The 24,129-nt window shown below is 40.1% G+C and overlaps 1 protein-coding gene across 4 annotated transcripts in view; it reads left to right on the top strand.

Moving 5' to 3' along the window:
* The window catches only part of LOC110442579 (synaptotagmin-14-like), a 113,981-nt gene that overhangs the window by 72,765 nt on the left and 17,087 nt on the right, over positions 1-24,129 (top strand). For all 4 annotated transcript variants that reach the window (XM_021486256.1, XM_021486257.1, XM_021486255.1 and 1 more), the window contains 4 exons: positions 12,423-12,596; positions 18,455-18,783; positions 22,178-22,457; positions 22,982-23,139. In XM_021486256.1, the coding sequence (XP_021341931.1) occupies positions 12,423-12,596; positions 18,455-18,783; positions 22,178-22,457; positions 22,982-23,139 (941 nt within the window). The remainder of the gene's footprint in view (positions 1-12,422; positions 12,597-18,454; positions 18,784-22,177; positions 22,458-22,981; positions 23,140-24,129) is intronic.

Here is a 24,129-nt window from a genome sequence, read left to right on the forward strand (position 1 = left end):
TTAGTTGGTCAGTTAATGTTCAGGTACAGCTGGTCACATGACATGGTTTAGTTGGTCAATTAATGTTCAGGTACAGCTGGTCACATGACATGGTAAAGTTGGTCAGTTAATGTTCAGGTACAACTGGTCACATGACATGGTTAAGTTGGTCAGTTAATGTTCAGGTACAACTGGTCACATGACATGATTTAGTTTGTCAATTAATGTTCAGGTACAGCTGTTCACATGCCATGGTTTAGTTGGTCAATTAATGATCAGGTACAGCTGGTCACATGACATGATTTAGTTGGTCAATTAATGTTCAGGTACAGCTGGTCACATGCCATGGTTTAGTTGGTCAGTTAATGTTCAGGTACCACTGGTCACATTACATGGTTTAGTTGGTCAGTTAATGTTCAGGTACCACTGGTCACATTACATGGTTTAGTTGGTCAGTTAATGTTCAGGTACAACTGGTCACATGACATGGTTTATAATTAGTTGGTCAGTTAATGTTCAGGTACAGCTGGTCACATGGCATGATTTAGTTGGTCAGTTAATGTTCAGGTACAACTGGTCACATGACATGGTTTATAATTAGTTGGTCAGTTAATGTTCAGGTACAGCTGGGCACATGCCATGGTTTAGTTGGTCAATTAATGTTCAGGTACAGCTGGTCACATGGCATGATTTAGTTGGTCAGTTAATGTTCAGGTACAGCTGGTCACATGACATGGTTTAGTTTGTCAGTTAATGTTCAGGTACCACTGGTCACATTACATGGTTTAGTTGGTCAGTTAATGTTCAGGTACCACTGGTCACATTACATGGTTTAGTTGGTCAGTTAATGTTCAGGTACCACTGGTCACATTACATGGTTTAGTTGGTCAGTTAATGTTCAGGTACCACTGGTCACATTACATGGTTTAGTTGGTCAGTTAATGTTCAGGTACCACTGGTCACATTACATGGTTTAGTTGGTCAGTTAATGTTCAGGTACAGATGGTCACATGACATGGTTTAGTTGGTCAGTAAATGTTGAGGTACAGCTGGTCACATGACATGGTTTAGTTGGTCAGTTAATGTTCAGGTACAGCTGGGCACATGCCATGGTTTAGTTGGTCAGTTAATGTTCAGGTACAGATGGTCACATGACATGGTTTAGTTGGTCAGTAAATGTTCAGGTACAGCTGGTCACATGACATGGTTTAGTTGGTCAATTAATGTTCAGGTAAACTGGTCACATGACATGGTTTAGTTGGTCAATTAATGTTCAGGTACAGCTGGTCACATGACATGGTTTAGTTGGTCAGTTAATGTTCAGGTACAACTGGTCACATGACACAACTTAGTTACAGTCAGTGATTATTGTTTCTCAGTTTTACAGCTGAATACAGGCTGTTTCCCCTAGCTAAAAAGTGCTTATTTTCCCAAAATGACCAAAAACTTAGGAATATATTCCCAAGTTCAATACAAACAATGCCATGTTTTCCCAATTCATAAAGGAACAGCAGGCTGTTGTAAAATTTAGGTAAAAAACCCAACCCACTGTTAAGTTGGTCAGGTGATATTCATGTACAACTGGTCACGTGACATGGTATGGTAGGTCAGGTGAGACTTGCAGAGCTTTCCTACATGTACAAGGATACTGAACATTATCACAGGAGTAGATTTGAACCAAGCTCTGGTAGATATCAATAAAATCCACTGAAGTGGACATCTGCTTGTCTCGATATGATAACAGTACCAATTTTGATTGAGGGCTATAGGGACATTATTACTATTTGTATGTTGTTTACAGTGATGTTGTCCAGTACGGCTTTACTATATAGTATAGTTGGATGTCCACATCATAACTATAGATAACCTAACATATATGTGTAAGCTTTCAGATAACATGTCACATAGACATCACATTGTTCCTACACTTTGAGTATGTTTTGTAAGTACCTGGCTACTTTTTGTTGATGAAACCATTTATAAACTCCTATCACCTGTTGTGACAGCTTGGTTGTGTGTCAAGTTCTGATTCCAATCTAGAGAACACCCAAAGTCCTGTGCCAATATGAGGAGAGAGTAAGCTCTATTGTGTTGTGTAAAATGGTTTTTTTAAACAGTTCCATTCTAGTATTGGCTAGTATCATGGGTTTTTTAATGATCAGTAACACAAACAAAGAGTGATGTTGGATCCTGTCACTGTTTTTACCAACAATGACACAAAGCATACCAAAGTCTTGTTCACCAGTTAGTGATACCCATCATAGGGCCAGGGTCTGGGCGGGACCAGGATTTACTTGATTCCAATCATAGGGCCAGGGTCTGGGCAGTGACCAGGATTTACTTGATTCCAATCATAGGGCCAGGGTCTGGGCAGTGACCAGGATTTACTGGTACCCATCGTAGGGCCAGGGTCTGGGCAGTGACCAGGATTTACTGATACCCATCGTAGGGCCAGGGTCTGGGCAGTGACCAGGATTTACTTGATACCCATCATAGGGCCAGGGTGGGGGCAGTGACCAGGATTTAGTGATACCCATCATAGGGCAAGGGTGCCAGGCAGCAACCAGGATTTAGTGATACCCATCATAGAGCCAGGGTGGACCTGGCACCCTGGCCCTATGATGGGTATCAGTAAACCCAGCAACCAGGATTTCCTGATACCCATCATAGGGCCAGGGTCGGGGCAGTGACCAGGATTTAATGTTACCCATCATAGGGCCAGGGTGGACCTGGCACCCTGGCCCTATGATGGGAACAGGAAACCAAGCAACCATGATTTAGTGAAACACATCATAGGGCCAGGGTGGGGGCAGTGACCAGGATTAAGTGTTACCCATCATAGGGCCAGGGTGGGGGCAGCATCCAGGATTTAGTGATACCCATCATAGGGCCAGGGTCGGATTAGCAAACAGAATTTTAGGAGCTTCTATGTTGACATGGAACTCCGCAGGGTTTTACTGAGTTGTAGTCATCAAAGGCATTACATTGTATATAACAACATTGGAAACTGATACCTATCACTGGGCCAGGGTCAGAGTCTATAATGTCTAATATTGACATGAGACTCCCAAGAGTCCCATATATGATGTTACCGGTGTGTTCTTTATCTAGATCTATCACCTGTTTCATATTACACTGGCTACCCTAAGCTTCTTCCATAAAAAGATAATTTTGTACGGCAGATTATATTGGAAGGGATGTTTGAAAAGATCATTTTTTTCAGAACACTGTTAGTTTTGTATTCCATTGCAGATAGAGTTGTAGTTTAGCATGTTGTAGTCCGGGTTGTGGCTGGTTTCCCTTCATTAAAGCAGTTAGAGTTGTAGTTTAGCATGTTGTAGTCCAGGTTGTGGCTGGTTTCCCTTCATTAAAACAGTTAGAGTTGTAGTTTAGCATGTTGTAGGCCGGGTTGTGGCTGGTTTCCCTTCATTAAAAGAGTAAGAGTTGTAGTTTAGCATGTTGTAGTCCGGGTTGTGGCTGGTTTCCCTTCATTAAAAGCATGTTATTCATTAAAGGAGGAAATCTCCGGTTGACTCATTATGCATGCACATGAATGGAGTAATTGTTCTGACATTTTACTGGTGAATGTTTGCACATGAAATGTTGTGATCAGCAGCAGCAGCAGTGCATGTGGTTGATAAACAGGATTATAATGAGGGCTTCAAAGGCTTGATGGCCGTGATAGAGGTGGTTAGTGGAGCGTGATAGAGGTGGTTAGTGGAGCGTCCAGGTTATGTAAATAACTCAGAGGCTAATATGGAGAAATATTCACTGTAGAGAATTCACTTTTCCAGGTCTTTTGGATTCATTATTTTCATTCAAGTTTCTATTAGTATCCTTGGAATTTCTTTTATTCATATCTAACTGTATCTTGAAGTACTGGTTTACATTCTATCTTTAAGGAAGCTGTAACCATAAAACAAGGGTAGATCCCCTAGAGACTTCAAAGTTATGGTTGGTGAACCATTGTCTTCTTTAATCATTGTACTGAAGAATGGCCAGTCAGACCAGATTGAAATGAGGCAATGTTTGATTTCTTTAACGTTGGACAACTACCAGCAACCGTCTCAGGAACTGCTCATTTGTCCCTAAACCTAGCCTCGTTACTGATACTGTTGCTAGCTATCCCTAAATTTAAAACCATCACTGATAGTGCTGACAGTTTAAAAAACCTGTCTGTATTACTCATGGTGGTAGACACCCCTAAACCTTTAGAACTGGTACTGATGGTGGTAGACACCCCTAAACCTTTAGAACTGTTACTGATGGTGGTAGACACCCCTAAACCTTTCGAACTGTTACTGATGGGTGCTGGTTGTCTCTAAACTTAGCCCAGTTATTTGGTGTTGGATAGCTGTCCTTAAATCTATTGATGTAACTGATGGTGCTGGTTATTCCAAAACCAAGTCCTATTATTAACTGTCCCTAAATCTAACTCTAAATTTGTTACTGATGATGCTGGCTGTCCCTAAACCTAGCCTTGTTACTGATGGTGCTGACTGTCTCTAAATCTGGGTTGTTACTGATGGTGCTGACAGTCTCTAAATCTGGGTTTGTTACTGATGGTGCGGGTTGTCCCTAAACCTAGCCTTGTTACTGATGATGCTGGCTGTCTCTAAAACCTAGGCTTGTTACTGATGATGCTGGCTGTCTCTAAATCTGGGTTTGTTACTGATGATGCTGGCTGTCTCTAAATCTGGGTTTGTTAATGATGATGCTGGCTGTCTCTAAATCAGGGTTTGTTACTGATGGTGCTGACTGTCTCTAAATCTGGGTTTGTTGCTGATGGTGCTGGCTGTCCCTAAACCTAGCCTTGTTACTGATGGTGCTGACTGTCTCTAAACCTGGGTTGTTACTGATGGTGCTGACAGTCTCTAAATCTGGGTTTGTTACTGATGGTGCGGGTTGTCCCTAAACCTAGCCTTGTTACTGATGATGCTGACTGTCTCTAAATCTGGGTTTGTTACTGATGGTGCTGGCTGTCTCTAAATCTGGGTTTGTTACTGATGATGTTGGCTGTCTCTAAATCTGGGTTTGTTAATGATGATGCTGGCTGTCTCTAAATCTGGGTTTGTTACTAATGGTGCTGACTGTCTCTAAATCTGGGTTTGTTACTGATGGTGCTGACTGTCTTTAAATCTGGGTTTGTTACTGATGGTGCTGACTGTCTATTAACCTGCCCTTGTTACTGATGATGCTGTCCGTCTACAACCTAGCCTTGTTACTGATGATGCTGGCTGTCCCTAAACCTAGGCTTGTTACTGATGATGCTGGCTGTCTATAAACCTAAGCCTTGTTACTGAAGATGCTGGCTGTCCCTAAACCTAGGCTTGTTACTGATGATTCTGACTGTCTCGAAACCTAGCCTTGTTACTGATGGTGCTGGCTCTTCCTAAACCTGCCCTTGTTACTGATGATGCTGGCTGTCCCTAAACCTAGGCGTGTTGCTAATGATGCTGGCTGTCCCTAATCCTGCCCTTGTTACTGATGATGCTGGCTGTCTCTAAACCTAGCCTTGTTACTGATGGTGCTGGCTGTCCCTAAACCTGCCCTTGTTACAGATGGTGCTGGCTGTCCCTTAATGTAGCTATGGTGCTGATGGTGTTGGCTGTCCCTAAACCTGCCCTTGTTACTGATGGTGCTGGCTGTCCCTCAACCTGCTCATGTTAGTGATGGTGCTGGTTGCTATGGTGCTGATTATGCTGGCCATACCTAAATGTAGCCCCTTCATTGGCATATAATCAGTACTACAACTTAGTCCCTTATAATGAAGGTCCCTATTAGTATATAGATTGATGTCTGTAGTTGTGTGAAATAAATGTAACTTGAGACCACTAAAGGCGTATGTCTGGTGTTTACGTACATTTGATGTTGTTTAGAGATTAACTGGTGTTTATGTAAATTTGTTGTAATTTAGAGATTAAGGTTCGATATTGCTAGAAGTATAGGTCTGGTGTTTACGTAAATTTTATGTTATTTAGAGATTAAGGTTCGATATTGCTAGAAGTAAAGGTCTGGTGTTTACGTAAATTTGTTGTAATTTAGAGATTAAGGTTAAATATCACTAGAAGTATAGGTCTGGTGTCACATTTCCTGTGACACAATCAAATATAGTCGTATTTATTTCTCATTTCCGATCCCCTGAATGGTTTTATTGGCTAAATGCAGTCATATCTTAGCTACACCTTGCCTACTTATGACTGTAGATATAGACAATGTGCGAAGGAAACCTTTGTACATGTGTTATTAAACAGGTTTGTACCGATGGCGAGGCACCCTCCCTGTGGGGCTGTAACGGCTCAAACATCGGGGGCGCTTATTTCCCCAGTATTGATTGGCTGGGACAAGGGAGAAGGGCCGGAGATGATATCAACTTCTTCGGAAATAACATGGGAATAGTGAATTCCTCTGGGGATGTTACCATGGAGATGTACCCGACAGTCTTTATCATTAACACACAACATCCACTTTGTATGCTAAAGCCTTGATTTCCCTGACACAGGTGTTGCCATTTGTTGACATTTTTATCCTGTCATCTAAAAGTGATCCCTGGAGTTCATTGTAGTTTTAGGGTCAGCTTTTAATTGTTTGACCATCACATAACCTGTCATCTGATTGGGTTAGAAGTTATGTCCATGTGTCATGCGATAGATGTGCTAATTGTTGTAATTCCTTGTGCTGGCTACTTGTTTATTCATGCACTCTAGTTTATAAAACAGGGTGGTTGGTAATCCATGTGTTAAGGCCAATTCTTGCCTGAATGCCTCATTTAGATAAGTGCCATTCAAAGACTGAGGCAGGCTTTTAATTTCAGAGACTGATGTTGATTTGATTCATCTGCCAATCCTGTGTCCTCGTTTGCCCTGAACTGGGTAGTTCGTTGATTATATATACATTTGCTTGTAGAGCAGACTGACTCCATCGGTTCTGACGGTTCTGTCGTAAAGCCCTGTTTTTCCTTTCGGGTTGTGATGATGTCATGATAGAGTGGTTTAATAAATCATGTACTCATTGATGCTTGACGGAGACAGGCAAATCACATGTTATTTCTGCTAATGAAATAAGATATTCTATCTTCTTTTATGCCATATGTCAACTCAAAAAGCACTCAAACACCGGTGTCAGCGGTAAGCAAGGTCATTCTTTGAGTTCTATATATGCAAAAGTTGTATGATAAAATAGATATAGACTTGGTAGATGGACTTTGTTCATAGACTTGGTAGATGGACTTTGTTCGTAGGTAAAACCAAGTACGCTTTTAAAAATCATTGAAATCATATAAATTAATTTACTAGAATTGTCCTCTCTTGCTGCAGCTGTTTTTTACAATCCGGGCCTAGATTGCCAAAAAATAAACAAGATAAAATATTTTGTATTATATTGTCAGCAGTGTTAGCCATTTTCTTATGGATAAAAAATACATTAAACATTTTGCAATTACTATAGCTAGTGTCAGTGAGTACTAGTTGCTTATGTCCTTTCAACTTCTTCGCAAATGTGAAAAAATTAAGTCAAATTTAATAAGACAAATTTTTTGAGACAGTGACATTTTTCGATTTGTCTTTAACACTTTCAGTAATGTAGTCCTCAAATATGAATTATGCCTTTGTCACCCTCAGTGTCGGTTATTGGGTAATGATATAATTACACTAATTCATTTCAAAGGGTATCCTTGTTATCTAGGAGTCCTATAACTGAGTACTACTTTAGGGTATCCTTGTTATCTAGGAGTCCTATAACTGAGTACTACTTCAGGGTATCCTTGTTATCTAGGATAGGAGTCCTATAACTGAGTACTACTTTAGGGTATCCTTGTTATCTAGGAGTCCTATAACTGAGTACTACTTCAGGGTATCCTTGTAACCTAGGAGTCCTATAACTGAGTACTACTTCAGGGTATCCTTGTTATCTAGTAGTCCTATAACTGAGTACTACTTTATGGTATCCTTGTTATCTAGGATAGGAGTCCTATAACTGAGTACTACTTCAGGGTATCCTTGTTATCTAGGAGTCCTATAACTGAATACTACTTCAGGGTATCCTTGTAACCTAGTAGTCCTATAACTGAGTACTACTTTAGGGTATCCTTGTAACCTAGTAGTCCTATAACTGAGTACTACTTTAGGGTATCCTTGTTATCTAGATGTCCTATAACTGAGTACTACTTTAGGGTATCCTTGTTATCTAGGTGTCCTATAACTGAGTACAACTTTAGGGTATCCTTGTTATCTAGGAGTCCTATAACTGAGTACTACTTTAGGGTATCCTTGTAACCTAGGAGTCCTATAACTGAGTACTACTTTAGGGTATCCTTGTTGTCTAGGAGTCCTATAACTGAGTACTACTTTAGGGTATCCTTGTTATCTAGGATAGGAGTTCTATAACTGGGTACTACTTTAGGGTATCCTTGTTATCTAGGAGTCCTATAACTGAGTACTACTTTAGGGTATCCTTGTTATCTAGGAGACCTATAACTGATTACTACTTTAGGGTATCCTTGTTACCTAGGAGCCCTATAACTGATTACTACTTTAGGGTATTCTTGTTGTCTAGGAGTCCTATAACTGAGTACTACTTCAGGGTATCCTTGTTATCTAGGAGTCTTCCCTTAACCAACATTTACATGTACCTGGCTGAGACCCTCTGGTTTCATGCTTCTCTGCATTTATATATCTGACCAGGGTCTTCTCCTCATGCATTGCCTTAGCGTTTTCCTGACCAGGACCTTTATGCTCTAACTTGACATAAACTGACCTTTCCTGACCAGGACCTTTATGCTCTAACTTGACATAAACTGACCCGCTCACTGCCTGGAGCCCTCTCTGCTCTGCCTACTGCTTTATACCTGACCAAGGCCTCCTGTTCTAGTTCTACTTCAATCTATACTTAATAGAACCCTGTCTAGATGGTATTGCTACTTCTTTATGTCTTTAACATGTAAACCACCATGGTTTATGTCTAGAATAGAACATTGGTATATAACACAAATTCACATCAGCACATTTCAGATTAGTTTGCTTGATAGTTGTCTTTATTGATGGAGAAAAATCCTAATTTGAATATCCCATTTGCATTGGTATCAAAAGAAAAACATGTCATGACAGAAATTTGTGGTGAATGTGTTCAGTGAGGACAAACCACAGAGAAAAACACTGACTCCAACATTGTAATGACAACACCATTTTCCTGTGTGGAACACTTCAATTCAATTATGTATGTCACTGAGGTTATAAAACCAGAAGTTGTAGGAATGCTGGTTTTATGTAACAGGTCTTGGTATACGGTAAAAGAGGATATTATTGTGATGCAGAACTGTTTGCATTTTTTCACTCCGAATAAATTAGTATGAAAATATTCACAAGCAATATTTATAAAGTATAGAGATTATAGATATATATATAGATTTCAGAAACGTTGCTTGTATGAAGAATTTCCAGTAAGCAATCAGTTTGAAGAGACACAAAACATTTCCAAATAAGTGAATTTCCACTTTTTCAGGAAAGCTCAACACATGCAGTTTAAATGAAAATAGAAATGATGAGCAACAACACCACTGAATCCGATACAAAATTTAATGTTTTGATTTACATCCTACGTAGGATGTAAATCAAACATTAAATTTTGTACCAGATTCAGTGGTGTTGTTGCTCATCATTTCTATTTTCATCAAAATTGCTTTCCCTGATGAGCATTGTTGAATACCATTAAGGTATCCACCTCCAGTTGTTACATGCAATTTAAGTTTACATAGTATTATACATAGCAATTACATTGATTATGGTGAAATGAACACTGGGACACTAAGGAGTTATCAATGAAGGTAGAATTTTTCACTGAGGGAAATGTCCTGGTTGTTTCATGTCGTGGATGTAATGCATAAAAACTTCTGTGAACCAGCAGCAACATTTTCACACCTGCCAACCTCTTGAAGAAATTTCTATGGGGGAGGTTCTGCTTGCTCAAAATTAAAGCATCAATAGAACGTGTGTATGTACCCCGGCCCCTAGAGACAAAATATCGACCCTTTAAAAATGACATACAACTTGTATTTCGAGTTGCTCTTTCAGATGAGATCATTAGATCTTAGAATAAAGGAATAGTTTAGAAAACTCTCTGGCTGAAACTACCAAATCGAAGGGTCCAAAATCGGGAGCCATGGATTGTAAGTTCACATGCTTACAAAATGAGCATGTGTATACATAACAAATACAATGGTGTCGACTGCTGTAACAGGTCTCAATGAGAAACGGAGTGTGCCACATTACATTCTACAATATCAACAGAACTGGTATCATCATTAATTGATAAAGCTTAGCGATTTGAAGTCAGAGATTGCTTAAGGCAGGCAACTGCTCCCAAAGTGTATTTGGAGCCAAGCTGTTTCGTAAGATAAGCCTTGTGGTTGGCTTTGTGTTCCAATCTCCTAGTAAATGTTATTTGTATATATATACATATAGCTTTCAGGCAGCTACACACCCAGCTGTAATTTGACAGTGTTTATTGACAGCTAGCCTCTGTCTGTTTCAGGGCTGTGCTTATGGTGAGATTTGTTACTGGTGGCAGTAAAGTCTGGTGATGACATGTCCACAGGGAACTGTCCTAACCGAACTGCTGGCAGTTGTGGTGTGTGACAATTTGTGACTGGGGTTTGGTTAAGGGCTTGTGTTGTTGCTGTGATTATTAGCATTAAAACGCTCCTAACAAAGCTATTGAGGAAGCCATATATTTCCAGCTGACTTGTGGTATCCATATGTTTCCCTGATTAACTCAGCACATGAGAGATAAAAGCATTGCTTCGTCAGAAGATAATGATCTGGTTTGTATAAAAAAAAGAAATTAAGTCTTTGCATTTCTTGATTTTGATGGTATATAATCTGTATTAAAACAGGGCCATACTTAGAGTCTGTTTGATTGGCTTTCTCATGTTATTGTAAAGTAGCCAGCTAATGATGTACAGAGAAACCTAGAATTATTTTACCTTCATTTTTTCCTCACCAGGGATCTTGTACTGATAATGTTTGGTAACTTACACAGTACATCCTCCTACTTGACTCAATGGTTGATATTCAGATGTAATTAAGATTCTAGTTGTACTGTCTCTGATGGTTATTATATAGATGTACTTTAGAGACCTGTTACGCTTTCTCAAATGTTGATATTCAGATATAATTTAGAGACTGTCACTAACAGACTACAATCTATCATTCTTTCGTGATGTAGACATAGAAATCTCAACCTGAGGGTAGATGTTTTAAGTTCAGCATCAGGCTTTACCCAGTACTAAACTTTACAATCTTATCCTGACAGTTGAAAATTCTCTGTCTGCATCACACAGAAGAGGTAATTGATTATTTTTTTCACACTTTCGTTTTGTAAAAATGAGTTGTATTGACGAGCACAATGCACATCGCTATCAGGAAGAGTGCACAAAATGTGTGACAAAGTTTATGACACTACCCAAGTGACTGCTTAAAATGATGAGTTGATGGTGACATTTTCAGAGTAAATAGCGTGTCAGCTGTCATCTTTCCCTGTGTAACGGTAAAGACATGTTTTTCTCCCACCCTTCACAGGCGTGTCTTCCGTTTTAGCTTGGAAAGATCAGCTTGCCACCCCCTAGGGGAAGATAACCTTATGCGGATTAGCACTTGTTCAATTGTGACGTCATTAAAATGCGCCACCGGTAATTATGACGTCATCAAAAGTGAATAACGATTTTTATACCCCACTTGTGTTTTTGTTTTCAAACAGACTACTATCGGTAGAGTTGTGGCTGGTATAATGGGGTGGGAGAAAAATAATCATCCCCAACCTTGAGGGTGTAACAGAGAAATCTCCAACCCTCAGGTGATTTTGTTGGTGTGCCGAGGGTTAGACAATCAAAAAACATCTCCCCTCGGGTTGGAGATTTCTCTGTCACACCATCAAGGTAGGGGAATATATTGTTAATCTTTCACAAGTATAAACAGGAGTGAAACTGTGAACTGTGGGAGGACATACTGTTATTGATGGTTGGTATTCAACTGAAATTTAGTTATTCATTACACTCAAGTGGTTGATTTTCATATGTAAAGAGACTTGTTTCATATTTTCCAATGGTAATATACAGTTGTAATTAAGAAGTTTTAAAGGGATGCAGCTAGAATGTCCAAGTCTCTCACCTCTTTCCTCCACTATTGGCAGTTCAGCAGGACATAAGACTGTCACTTGTTGTAAAGTTAGTTACTTTGTCCATCTTAAACTATCCAGGAGGACGTAAGACTGTCACTTGTTGTAAAGTTAGTTACTTTGTCCTTTCTCCTATACCCGTATCTTCCTGTATCTACTGTATGCTGGTGTTCTGTTTAGACCTAACAATGATACAAACCGTCACCTTCTGTTATGTTTTCATTATTGGTGTCTCCAATACTAAGTTAACGTTCGTTCACCTTTACATGTTTCAGGGAATGCCTATGCCTACCAAGATGATGAGACTTCCAGTGACAGTGACGATGAGGTGCTTAAGAGGTACCAGAGCACGCTCGCTACAACCCACAGCATACGACGGACAGATACGTCACAGAGTGTACGCAGCTCAAAGAGCGGAAAGAGTTCCAAAAGTAGAAAAAGTGTAACAGGTGAGTGATGATCACCTCAAACGTGCAGTAACTGGTTCTAATGTATTTCTTTGCTGGAATAACTGGGTGGGGGGCAATGTTTGGTAGTTGCAATGTCATAACGGTTATTACAAGGGCAACAAGTAATTCCTGGTACTGTACGTCCTCTGAAAGATTGTCGACTATGGCGAGCTCAGCACATTTGCTGGAACAAGGATGACAGTGGATGTAAATGTGCAATAATATTCAAAAAGTCATCAACATGATGGTAAATGTTCTCTGTCCATATAGTTGTTCTCTGTCCATATAGTTAATTATTTTTTCTTACTCAGGAAGATTTGTTATTCATGTCAGATGATTAGTTTGCTTATCATCTCAGAGCTATCCAATATTGTTTCCCTGGCAAGGAGACGATGAGGCCTACAGGAAACACAACGATATCAATTAGGTATAGACTACAGAAACAGGTTTAAAAAGTGTGAGGTGCTGACTTTGTAGATGGTGATGGATGTAAAGGTGTGAATGTACTGTTTCTGGCTATGTTGAGAGGGAAGGGGAAGATGGAGGCACTAAATAAAGAGGATTTTAGGATACTTCACAACTATTTTGAAATGTTCACAAAATACCAGCAGGCCTACAGAATTGAGGGTTTGTAGGCTAAAATTAAGGACAAGAAAACCTGAGGAAGAATCTGCAGAAAGCACATTTTCAATTGTGTAGATAAGGTAATGGACAATACATTAAACTAATGGACCTCTGAAACAACTGTTTTCCTGTTTGTGAAGGCAATAGTCTACAACATTGACCCAGAGTACTTTGTACCTGCCCTAATTTAATTACCAAAGCTTCAGATTTAGCAACAAAACTTTCACTTTGTTAAAAAAATAAATAAATATGTTTTGACTTGAATTGCCCTCACAAGTACATTTGGACAATTGCAAGCCATTGGTAGTCACCTTTGTCTGAGGCCAGCTTGAATGGGTTAAATACTCGGTAGCAAGATCTAAGCTTGATACCAAATTCTTTTGTTTAGTTGTAAATTATGTTTATAAAATTATTCTGATTTACTTCTCAATAAAATACTGTTTTAAGTAATGGTATAGTTCCACATTCCACCAATTGGTATATTATGCAGTCTCCAGAAGACATGGCATCAGGTCCGATAATTGGTTGACTGATTTATGAAATAACAAAATGTTTAAAGAAAGAAAATGAGTAAGCAATAAAGAAACACACGAAAGATAAAAAAAATAATCCCAGGTTGTATAAAACAGACATCCAGGAGAAGCCATTAGATTCCTTTGTTCCGTCATGTCATATATGAGCAGGTTGTATAAAACAGACATCCAGGGGAAGCTATTAGATTCCTTTGTTCCGTCATGTCATATATGAGCAGGTTCACTCCAGCTCTTCTCGTTAGGGTCTGTCATCTCATGGTTGGTAATGACTTTTTTCTCCAACTGTTTGTCAGGTTATTAGGAACACCTGCCACGTTAGAATTATTGCAAGCTCATGCAAAGTCATCATTTAACAATATGGTTGCCTGGGTGTGTTGAAGCAGTGAGGCAGATGTGTCGGGATAATAGATAGTAATCGATCAGTATATACACAAGTACTAATTATAGACATCAATTTATTTACAAGCTAAAGTGCTCAAAAGTGTCTTCCATTCATAACACCAACCAGAACTGTCTTCTATCTTCAATCCAGCACAAATAATTCTATGAGACAATTTACTGTCTCATAGTCAAACCTTTTATCGGTATGTGTCTCAAAGTCAAAACCTTTTATCGGTATGTGTTCCAAAGTCAAAACCTTTTATCGGTATGTGTCTCAAAGTCAAAACCTTTTATCGGTATGTGTCTCAAAGTCAAAACCTTTTATCGGTATGTGTCTCAAAGTCAAACCTTTTATCGGTATGTGTCTCCAAGAAAAATGCCTAAAACAATTTGATGTATCAACATATTGTGGCAAAGTAAAATAAATGTAATTCTTCAGTGTTTCAGTGAACTATCTGAAGGTCAAAATACTCTCAAAACCTAATGTGTAGCAGCTTTCTGTCTCAAACCAATACCCTCTGATTATGCAGTCTGTTTGTTGTAAATGTTGAAATATTATACCCAGGAGAATAAATGTACATCAGGTTCAAACTGCGAACAATACCCTGCATAACCTAGTGACACCTTTTGTTTTCCTTAGAGAGTTTCTCTGTGGCTAATATTTGAAAGCTTCGTGACATCAGGTATAAATGATAAGACTTAACAAGGAAACAATTATTTTTATCTACATCTCATGAATATGTGTCCCCCTATAATCATGTGTTTATATGTAATCCTAGTGTTTTATAATAAACCTTATTTAGTGGTTAACTAGGAAGGAACCAGGCCTGGGGCAAATATGTGGGCCAATCTGCTGGATTAATACTGATGCTACTTATATGTACAATGTTAGCCGGAGGGGCCTGGAGTTACACAATGTCAATGTATTGCATCTGCCATTGGGCCAGTTGCTGTGTGTATGGTGATGAGATTATGGTGTCTGCAGTAAATTGTGTATACAGGAGAACAATGACAGCCTATATAGAATCCCCACTAATACAGATGTATTCCAGAGTACAGCAGGGTGTCACCATCACTGTTTGAAAAATTAATGTTCAAAATCTATCATGTTTTATACCTTATGGAAAATCAATTGAAACATTGTCAGGAGTATAAATCAAATGAGAAATGGAAGGACATGCCATTTACTGATCCTGTTTATAGTCTATAATCCTTCCGAACATTCCCATAACCATCTATACATTTTCAAAATACAATGCCATCATTCAATATATATGACTGCCTGCTCTTATATATCCTACATAAAAGGCATGTCACACTCAACAACAACCAGCCAATGGAGCGGGAATGGTAGGCAGCTGGGTTACACAGACAGTTTTAAACAGTAAAATAGTTTATGGGATCGTTCGGTATATAACGAAGGTGGGACAGAGACATCTGCTCCTGAGATGGAGATTCTTCTGACTTGAGGCTGATTCTGCAGTGGGTATAGACAGTAATCTCCTCCAAGGTTAAACGGTACTCTTTAAAATGTCCTACCCTCAAGTAGGCAATCATCCATATCCTCAAAACCAAATGAATAAAGAAAGCAATGACACACATTATAGGCTTAGATACATATCAATGATAATTCTTATTGTAATTCATAGGATTTAACATAAGTATAACAATTGAAATTACGCATTTAACTGCCTCGAAAGGAAAAGTTAATCATTGAGTAAGAAAGATGCTTATGTTACTTGACAGAAAGATTGAAGTGCCATACGCAAATGTGTAACTGTTAGACCATATAGGGGTGCTGCTGTTACAGCAGGGGATCACTTGTATGGGATACTGATAGACAGTTTTCAATTGTCAGCATTTTGTCATGTTATAAACAACTGATGGCTGACATTAATATTTTAAACGTTTTCAGACTCCTGGCTGGTCGGTTACAGTTTCAGAATCATTTATAAATCTGCCTGAACTCTTGGTGGTGATCATTTATAAATCTGCCTGAACTCTTGGTGGTGATCATTTATAAATCTGCCTGAACTCTTGGTGGTGATCATTTAAACAGCTGTGTTATCTTTGTTACTAATTGAGTGCCATCTTGGGCTTGGTCTACTGGGTATTAGAAGATGCTGTGATGTGAATGCCACAAACCATTATCAAAACTGTGTGGTAATGCAAGCCCACACCTTCTCCCCTTGGGGCAAACAATGCTTGCTGACCTTTAGAGCAATTTGCATGATTCAAAACCCTTTTTCTGTGGGAAGAGATAGTGAGTCTTGCAGAAATCTTTCAGGACGTGTAGCTGTATCTAGGTTGTGTAATAGGAATGGAGAGATTGGGATTACAGCCTGTTGGTGCTGATCATTTGGTTGTCTGATTGTCTCCATGTTAATCTGTTAAGATAGAAAAATGCTTGTCCCTAGGTTAGTCTATGTTGATCGAGAAAGAAAACTGATGTCTTTAAGTGGTTTATTAATACAGTAACTCAATGTCCTTAGGATTGTTTATCAAATTAGAAAGCTGATGTCTCTCAGTTGGTTTAACTTTGTTAACTTGAAAAACTGATATAGTCCATAGGTTTGTTTATTGGCACTGGATGCATGGTTTCATTTGAATTTAAATGTATTGGTATGTAGGCAAAAAGTCCTATATTAATACATACTTCAGGAGAAGGCTGATACTGGTATAGCTTGTTTTTAGCTCACCTGGCTTCTCAATAACCAAAAGGCCCAGGGTACTGATATTGGATCTGTAGCATGCTGGGATAAAGGGCTACCACGTTTGTTCAAACGAATGACCTTGACCCACTTTCAAGGTGACAGGGGTCAAATGTCTTAAATCTTCAAACAACTTCTTCTCAATAACCAAAAGGCACAGGGCACTGATATTGGGCCTGTAGCATGCTGGAATAAAGGACTACAAAGTTTGTCCAAATGGAAAAAACCCTTTTAACAACTTCTTCTGAATAACCAAGAGGTATAAGGTGATGATATTTTGCCAGTAACATGCTCGGATGAAGGGCTACCAGGTTTGTTTAAATGAATGACTTTGACTTATATTCAAGGTCACAGGGGTTGAATATGTTAAAAACCTTTAAAAGAACTTCTTTTGAATAACCAAAATACCTAGGGTGATGATATTTGGCTAGTAGCATGCTAGGATGAAGGGCTACAAAGATTGTTCAAATGAAGGACCTTCATCTTTTTTCAAGGTCACAGGGGTCAAATGTGTTTTAAACCTTTAAACAACTTCTTCTGAATAACCAAGAGGCCTAGTATAATGCCAGTAACATGCTGGGATGAAGGACTACCAAGTTTGTTCAAATGAATGACCTTGACATATATTCAAGGTCACAGGGGTCAAATATGTTAAAAACCTTTAAATGACTTCTTAATAAGCAAAAAGGCCAAGGGTGATGATATTTGGCCATTAACAGCCTGGGATGAAGGACTACCAATTGAGTGACCTTCGCCCATATTCAAGGTCACAGTGGTCAATATATGTTTAAATCTTTAAATGATTTGTTCTGTATAACCAAAAGGTCCAGGGTAATGATATTTTGCCAGAAGCATGCTGGGTTGGAAGACTATTAACTCTTTTCAACCTTATGTCCTTGTTCGGGAGTCAAGGTCACAGGCGTCATATGTTTAAATCTTTTAATAGGTTCTTATGAATCAACCACTGATATTCTGCCTGTAGCTGTATTTTAGTCCACTTTTAAGATTACAAATGTGAGATTAATACCAGGTGAGCGATGCAGGCCCAATGGGCCTCTTGTTGGAGAATACTGATATAGGCACAGTCTACTGTTTTTGGAGAATACTGATGTAGGCACAGCCTACTGTATATGGAGAATACTGATATAGGCACAGTCTACTGTTTTTGGAGAATACTAATATAGGCACAGCCTACTGTTTTTGGAGAATACTGATATAGGCACAGCCTACTGTATATGGAGAATACTGATATAGGCACAGTCTACTGTTTTTGGAGAATATTGATATAGGCACAGCCTACTGTATATGGAGAATACTGATATAGGCACAGCTCGTGTTTTCTTCCTTTGGTTAATACATGTTTTTTATTTTCACCTGTGTTTTATATGTTAAATTGTATATATATGTGCTGAAATAACTTTTTGTTTTAATTGAAAATATGTTATAAAATACTCATACATACGGATCTATTTAGAGCAGAAATATTTGCAGCTTTTAAGTGATGTGAAATATATATTTATTGTAGCGATTACATATTTTGTAAATTGATAACCTAATGATTTAATAATTCAGTCATTTAAATTCTGAAATAAGGTTCTTGTATTTCCAGAAAAAAGCTACCTCACTCCAAAAGACAAAGTATCGCTGGTGCATGAAGGGGAAACTGGGTCCTCTATGGAGGAAGTGCCACAGACCCCACGGGACTCTAGCGATGAGGAAAGTGTCCTCCGAACCACCACCCCCAAGGAAAGCATTGAGGGTGGGAAGAGGAGCAGTCGAGCTGGGAGTGGAGGGGTGTCCCCAGAACCCTCCACAGCCTCTCTGTCACCCAAAGGCTCACAGGCACAACTCACATTTGACAATCAAGCCTATCAGGGGGAGATCATTTCACCGTCTGGCAGTGAGCAAATATCTCTTGTAGGAGGAATGTCTGCAGATGTAAGTAGTCAGGGCTTACACTTAGCTTTAGAGTGAGACAAAACATTCAACATTGACTGGATTATGTTTGTCAAAATGTGCTCCTAGAGATTTAAAATGTTGTTGTGATATTTTAAGATTGAGTCTTTCAGATTTGTGATCTGTCATAGTTGGTGAATGTTTATCTTTACTTTTGTCGGTGTTTAACAGAGGACATTCTCCCTTGTCACAGATTTGAACACGATACAAACGATATCATTTAATGGAATCACTCCAACTAGAAATAGACATCGCCTTGTTATGTCACAGACTCAACTGAGAAATAAACATCACCTCGCAACTCAACCAAGAAATAAACATCACCTTGTAATTATATAATGTCACAGACTCGGTTCAGAAATAAACATCACCTGGTAACTCGACCAAAAAATAAACATCACCTTGTAATTATATAATGTCACAGACTCGGTTAAGAAATAAACATCACCTGGTAACTCGACCCAGAAATAAACATCACCACGTAATGTCACAGACTCAGTTCAGAAATAAACAGAACCCTGCCATACATATTCATCCCTAAATACACAGTACCTTATAATGCCCCTATGAAATACTTTGGACTACCTCCCTTCTCATTAGTCCAATCAGCAATGTGCAATTTAAGCCCCTGAAATAATTATTTTAGAATATTTGATAAAGCTGATCTCCTAAGGGATTTTAGTAATCTCATATTAATACAGATTGTCATGTTATAATTCCCTATAATTTTGGGTTGTGTTATTGTGTTGGGAATTGTACAGGAATCAGATTTACTATCATAAATCTTTCATCATCATCTTGTGATATTGCCATTATGTCAGGTAGTAATAACGTGTCTAGATTATGTTTTAAAGCTACACAGATTCAGATTTAAAATCATAAATCCTTCATCATCATCCTGTGATATTGCCATTTTGTAAGGTAGTGATATAGTCAGTCCTAGGTGTTAGTGATAGCTGGGGTATCCAGTGTACTGGTGGCTCAGCTAACCAGCCCTAGGTGTAAGTGTTGGCTGGGGTATCTAGTGTACTGGTGGCTGTGCTAGTCAGTCCTAGGTGTTAGTGATGGCTGGGGTATCTAGTGTACTGGTGGCTGTGCTAGTCAGCCCTAGGTGTTAATGTTGGCTGGGGTATCCAGTGTAATGGTGGCTGTGCTAGTCAGCCCTAGGTGTTAATGATGACTGGGTTATCCAGTGTAATGGTGGCTCAGCTTGTCAGCCCTAGGTGTTAGTGATGGCTGGGGTATCTAGTGTACTGGTGGCTATGCTAGTCAGCCCTAGGTGTTAATGATTGCTGGGGTATCCAGTGTAATGGTGGCTCAGCTAATCAGATTTATGTGTAAGTGTTGGCTGGGGTATCTAGTGTACTTGCGGCTGTGCTAGTCAGCCCTAGGTGTTAATGTTGGCTGGGGTATCCAGTGTAATGGTGGGTGTGCTAGTCAGCCCTAGGTGTTAATGATTGCTGGGGTATCCAGTGTAATGGTGGCTCAGCTAGTGAACTTTAGGTGTAAGTGTAGGCTGGGGTATCCAGTGTAATGGTGGCTCAGCTAGTCAACTTTAGGTGTAAGTGTAGGCTGGGGTATCCAGTGTAATGGTGGCTCAGCTAATCAGTTTTATGTGTAAGTGTTGGCTGGGGTATCTAGTGTACTGGTGGCTGTGCTAGTCAGCCCTAGGTTTTAATGAGTGCTGGGGTATCCAGTGTAATGGTGGCTCAGCTAGTCAGCCCTAGGTGTAAGTGTTGGCTGGGGTATATAGTGTAATGGTGGCTCAGCTAGTCAACCCTAGGTGTTAGTGATGGCTGGGGTATCCAGTGTACTGGTGGCTGTGCTAGTCAGCCCTAGGTGTTAATGAGTGCTGGGGTATCCAGTGTAATGGTGGCTCAGCTAGTCAGCCCTAGGAGTAAGTGTTGGCTGGGGTATATAGTGTAAGGGTGGCTCAGCTAGTCATCCCTAGGTGTAAGTGTTGGCTGGGGTATCTAGTGTACTGGTGGCTGTGCTAGTCAGTCCTAGGTGTTAGTTATGGCTGGGGTATCTAGTGTACTGGTGGCTGTGCTAGTCAGCCTTAGGTGTTAATGATGGCTGGGGTATCCAGTGTGATGGTGGCTCAGCTAGTCAGCCCTAGGAGTAAGTGTTGGCTGGGGTATATAGTGTAAGGGTGGCTCAGCTAGTCATCCCTAGGTGTAAGTGTTGGCTGGGGTATCTAGTGTACTTGTGGCTGTGCTAGTCAGCCCTAGGTGTTAATGAGGGCTGGGGTATCCAGTGTACTGGTGGCTCAGCTAACCAGCCCTAGGTGAAAGTGTTGGCTGGTGTTTCTTGGGGACTGGTGGCTGTGCTAGTCAGTCCTAGGTGTTAGTTATGGCTGGGGTATCTAGTGTACTGGTGGCTGTGCTAGTCAGCCCTAGGGGTTAATGATGGCTGGGGTATCCAGTGTACTGGGGGCTGTGCTAGTCAGCCCTAGGTGTTAATGAGTGCTGGGGTATCCAATGTAATGGTGGCTCAGCTAGTCAGCCCTAGGAGTAAGTGTTGGCTGGGGTATATAGTGTAATGGTGGCTCAGTTAGTCAGCCCTAGGTGTTAGTGATGGTTGGGGTATCCAGTGTAATGGTGGCTCACCTAGTCAGCCCTAGGTGTTAGTGATGGATGGGGTATCCAGTGTAATGGTGGCTCACCTAGTCAGCCCTAGGTGTTAGTGATGGCTGGGGGATCCAGTGTACTGGTGGCTGTGCTAGTCCGCCCTAGGTGTTAATGATGGCTGGGGTATCCAGTGTGATGGTGGCTCAGCTAGTCAGCCCTAGGAGTAAGTGTTGGCTGGGGTATATAGTGTAATGGTGGCTCAGTTAGTCAGCCCTAGGTGTTAGTGATGGTTGGGGTATCCAGTGTAATGGTGGCTCACCTAGTCAGCCCTAGGTGTTAGTGATGGGTGGGGTATCCAGTGTAATGGTGGCTCACCTAGTCAGCCCTAGGTGTTAGTGATGGCTGGGGGATCCAGTGTACTGGTGGCTGTGCTAGTCCGCCCTAGGTGTTAATGATGGCTGGGGTATCTAGTGTAATGGTGGCTCAGCTAGTCAGCCCTAGGTGTAAGTGTTGGCTGGGGTATATAGTGTAATGGTGGCTCAGTTAGTCAGCCCTAGTTGAACCAACACATACTTCATGTAGCTCATAAACTGTACATAACCTGTCTAGATTATGTATTATATATTTTATGAAAACAAAAATCTCACTATTGTTTCATCTTTGACATCATCACCAATGTTCCTTGTCACCATATTAAACAAGTGATAAAATCTTACACTGCAGAGTCAGGGATATATGATAAATTTGTTGAGGTTAATAAGACAGATTTTGTAAATGTTAATTTGTGAACATTATTCTATGAACAGGAACACTTGTTTGATGTCAGTGATCTACAGAAGGAGCCTCCATTAATCTCTAAGTGTGGCAGTTTAGAAATGACATTTTCCTATGACCCTAAACGAGGTCGTATGGCGGTGACGATACACCAGGCACAGGAAATCCCGAGTAAGGAGAGAGGCGGAGCCAGTAACACCCAGGTCCGGCTACTACTCCTCCCCTCAAAGAAACATCGCTTCAAAACCAAGGCCAAGCCTGGCCAAAACCCAATGTTCCAGGAAACTTACTTATTCACTAAAATTCCACAAGGTATGATAATCATGTGATACCTTTGGTCAGATATAACACTTTTCTCATGTGACACGCTTGATCATGTGAAACACTTGATTCTATGAATCGCCTGGTCATGTGACACACTTGATTCTATGAATAGCCTGGTCAGGTGACACACTTGATCATGTGACACACTTGATTCTATGAATAGCCTGGTCAGGTGACATACTTGATCATATGACACATGTTCTTATGACATGCTTGGCCAGGTTGCACACTAAGTCAAATGACATACTCGGTCGTATAAGATACACTTTATCAGTCAAGGTAAAAGAGTCACAAAGTCACACTTGAACCCTATAGGTGTGGTGGTAGATATATCTATGTGAGCCCCTGCTAACTTTGCTTTATCATTATGTAAAAGATTATAAGGATTTGTTGTTTGTAGAATATGAGTATAATTATTAATCTCCTAAATATGTCATTGTTATACTTACTAAATAGGTACATAATACATAGTTCTGATCCCCTGTACAGTCTGTGACTTTATTTGACCACAGAGGAGGTACAAGGCTATGGGATCCGGATACGACTGTACGGTCTAGAGCGGATGAGGAGGGAGAGGATGATTGGAGAGAGCATTATTGGCTTCGCTTCTCTAAACCTGGAAATGGCATGTACCCACTGGATCATCCTAGAACCACGCAGTAATCTCAGTGTAAGTGTTGTTACACCTAAAACTCTTGAAGTGATGCAGTGTGCATGTTATTAATAAGGCAGAACTTAACTGGAGCATTTACCAGGTAGCTCTGTTGATTGGAGAACATATTCAGATTCCTGTCTAACCTGTGCAATCTCCGCTCCTACTACATTCGGTGTCTGACTAAATATACTCAAGAAAAGTGGCTAATTTCTAAGGTAGCATAATTTTGTCTTTTGGCTCAGATACTTAACTGTAGGACAGAGGTATGAGGTGGGACTGGCCTGGGTCAGTGGGTAGTGACGAGATAGCTGAACTGATAAAGCACCCCACTAGCATTGGTGTAACTGAGATGGTATACTGCTACATTGTTTGATGTGTCTCTGCAGTGAGCTGTTGTGCTACGATGACCAGTTTTATATCATTAGAAAATCACCAGAAGGATTGAAGTTCTTCTCCATAACGATCAACTTGCTCGATAAGTCTACATAATGTATAAATAGTGTAAAACACTGTTAAGTCGTAATCTTTGTCTTCATACACAGTAACATTACCTGTGGTCTAACACTGTATACCAGGCAGTACCTGTATAGGCCTACCTTAGATATGTATAGGCCTACCTTAGACATGTATAGGCCTACCTTACACATGTATAGACCTACCTTAGACATGTATAGACCTACCTTAGACATGTATAGGCCTCCCTTAGACATGTATAGGCCTACCTTAGACATGTATAGTCCTACCTTAGACATGTATAGGCCTACCTAAGACATGTATAGGCCTACCTTAGACATGTATATGCCTACCTTAGACATGTATAGGCCTACCTTAGACATGTAAAGTCCTACCATAGACATGTATAGGCCTACCTTAGACATGTATAGGCCTACCTAAGACATGTATAGGCCTACCTTAGACATGTATATGCCTACCTAAGACTTGTATAGGCCTACCTTAGACATGTATAGGCCTACTTTAGACATGTATAGGCCTACCTTAGACATG

Source organism: Mizuhopecten yessoensis, unplaced genomic scaffold, assembly GCF_002113885.1.
Source record: "Mizuhopecten yessoensis strain PY_sf001 unplaced genomic scaffold, ASM211388v2 scaffold716281, whole genome shotgun sequence".
Classification (NCBI taxonomy): domain Eukaryota; kingdom Metazoa; phylum Mollusca; class Bivalvia; order Pectinida; family Pectinidae; genus Mizuhopecten; species Mizuhopecten yessoensis.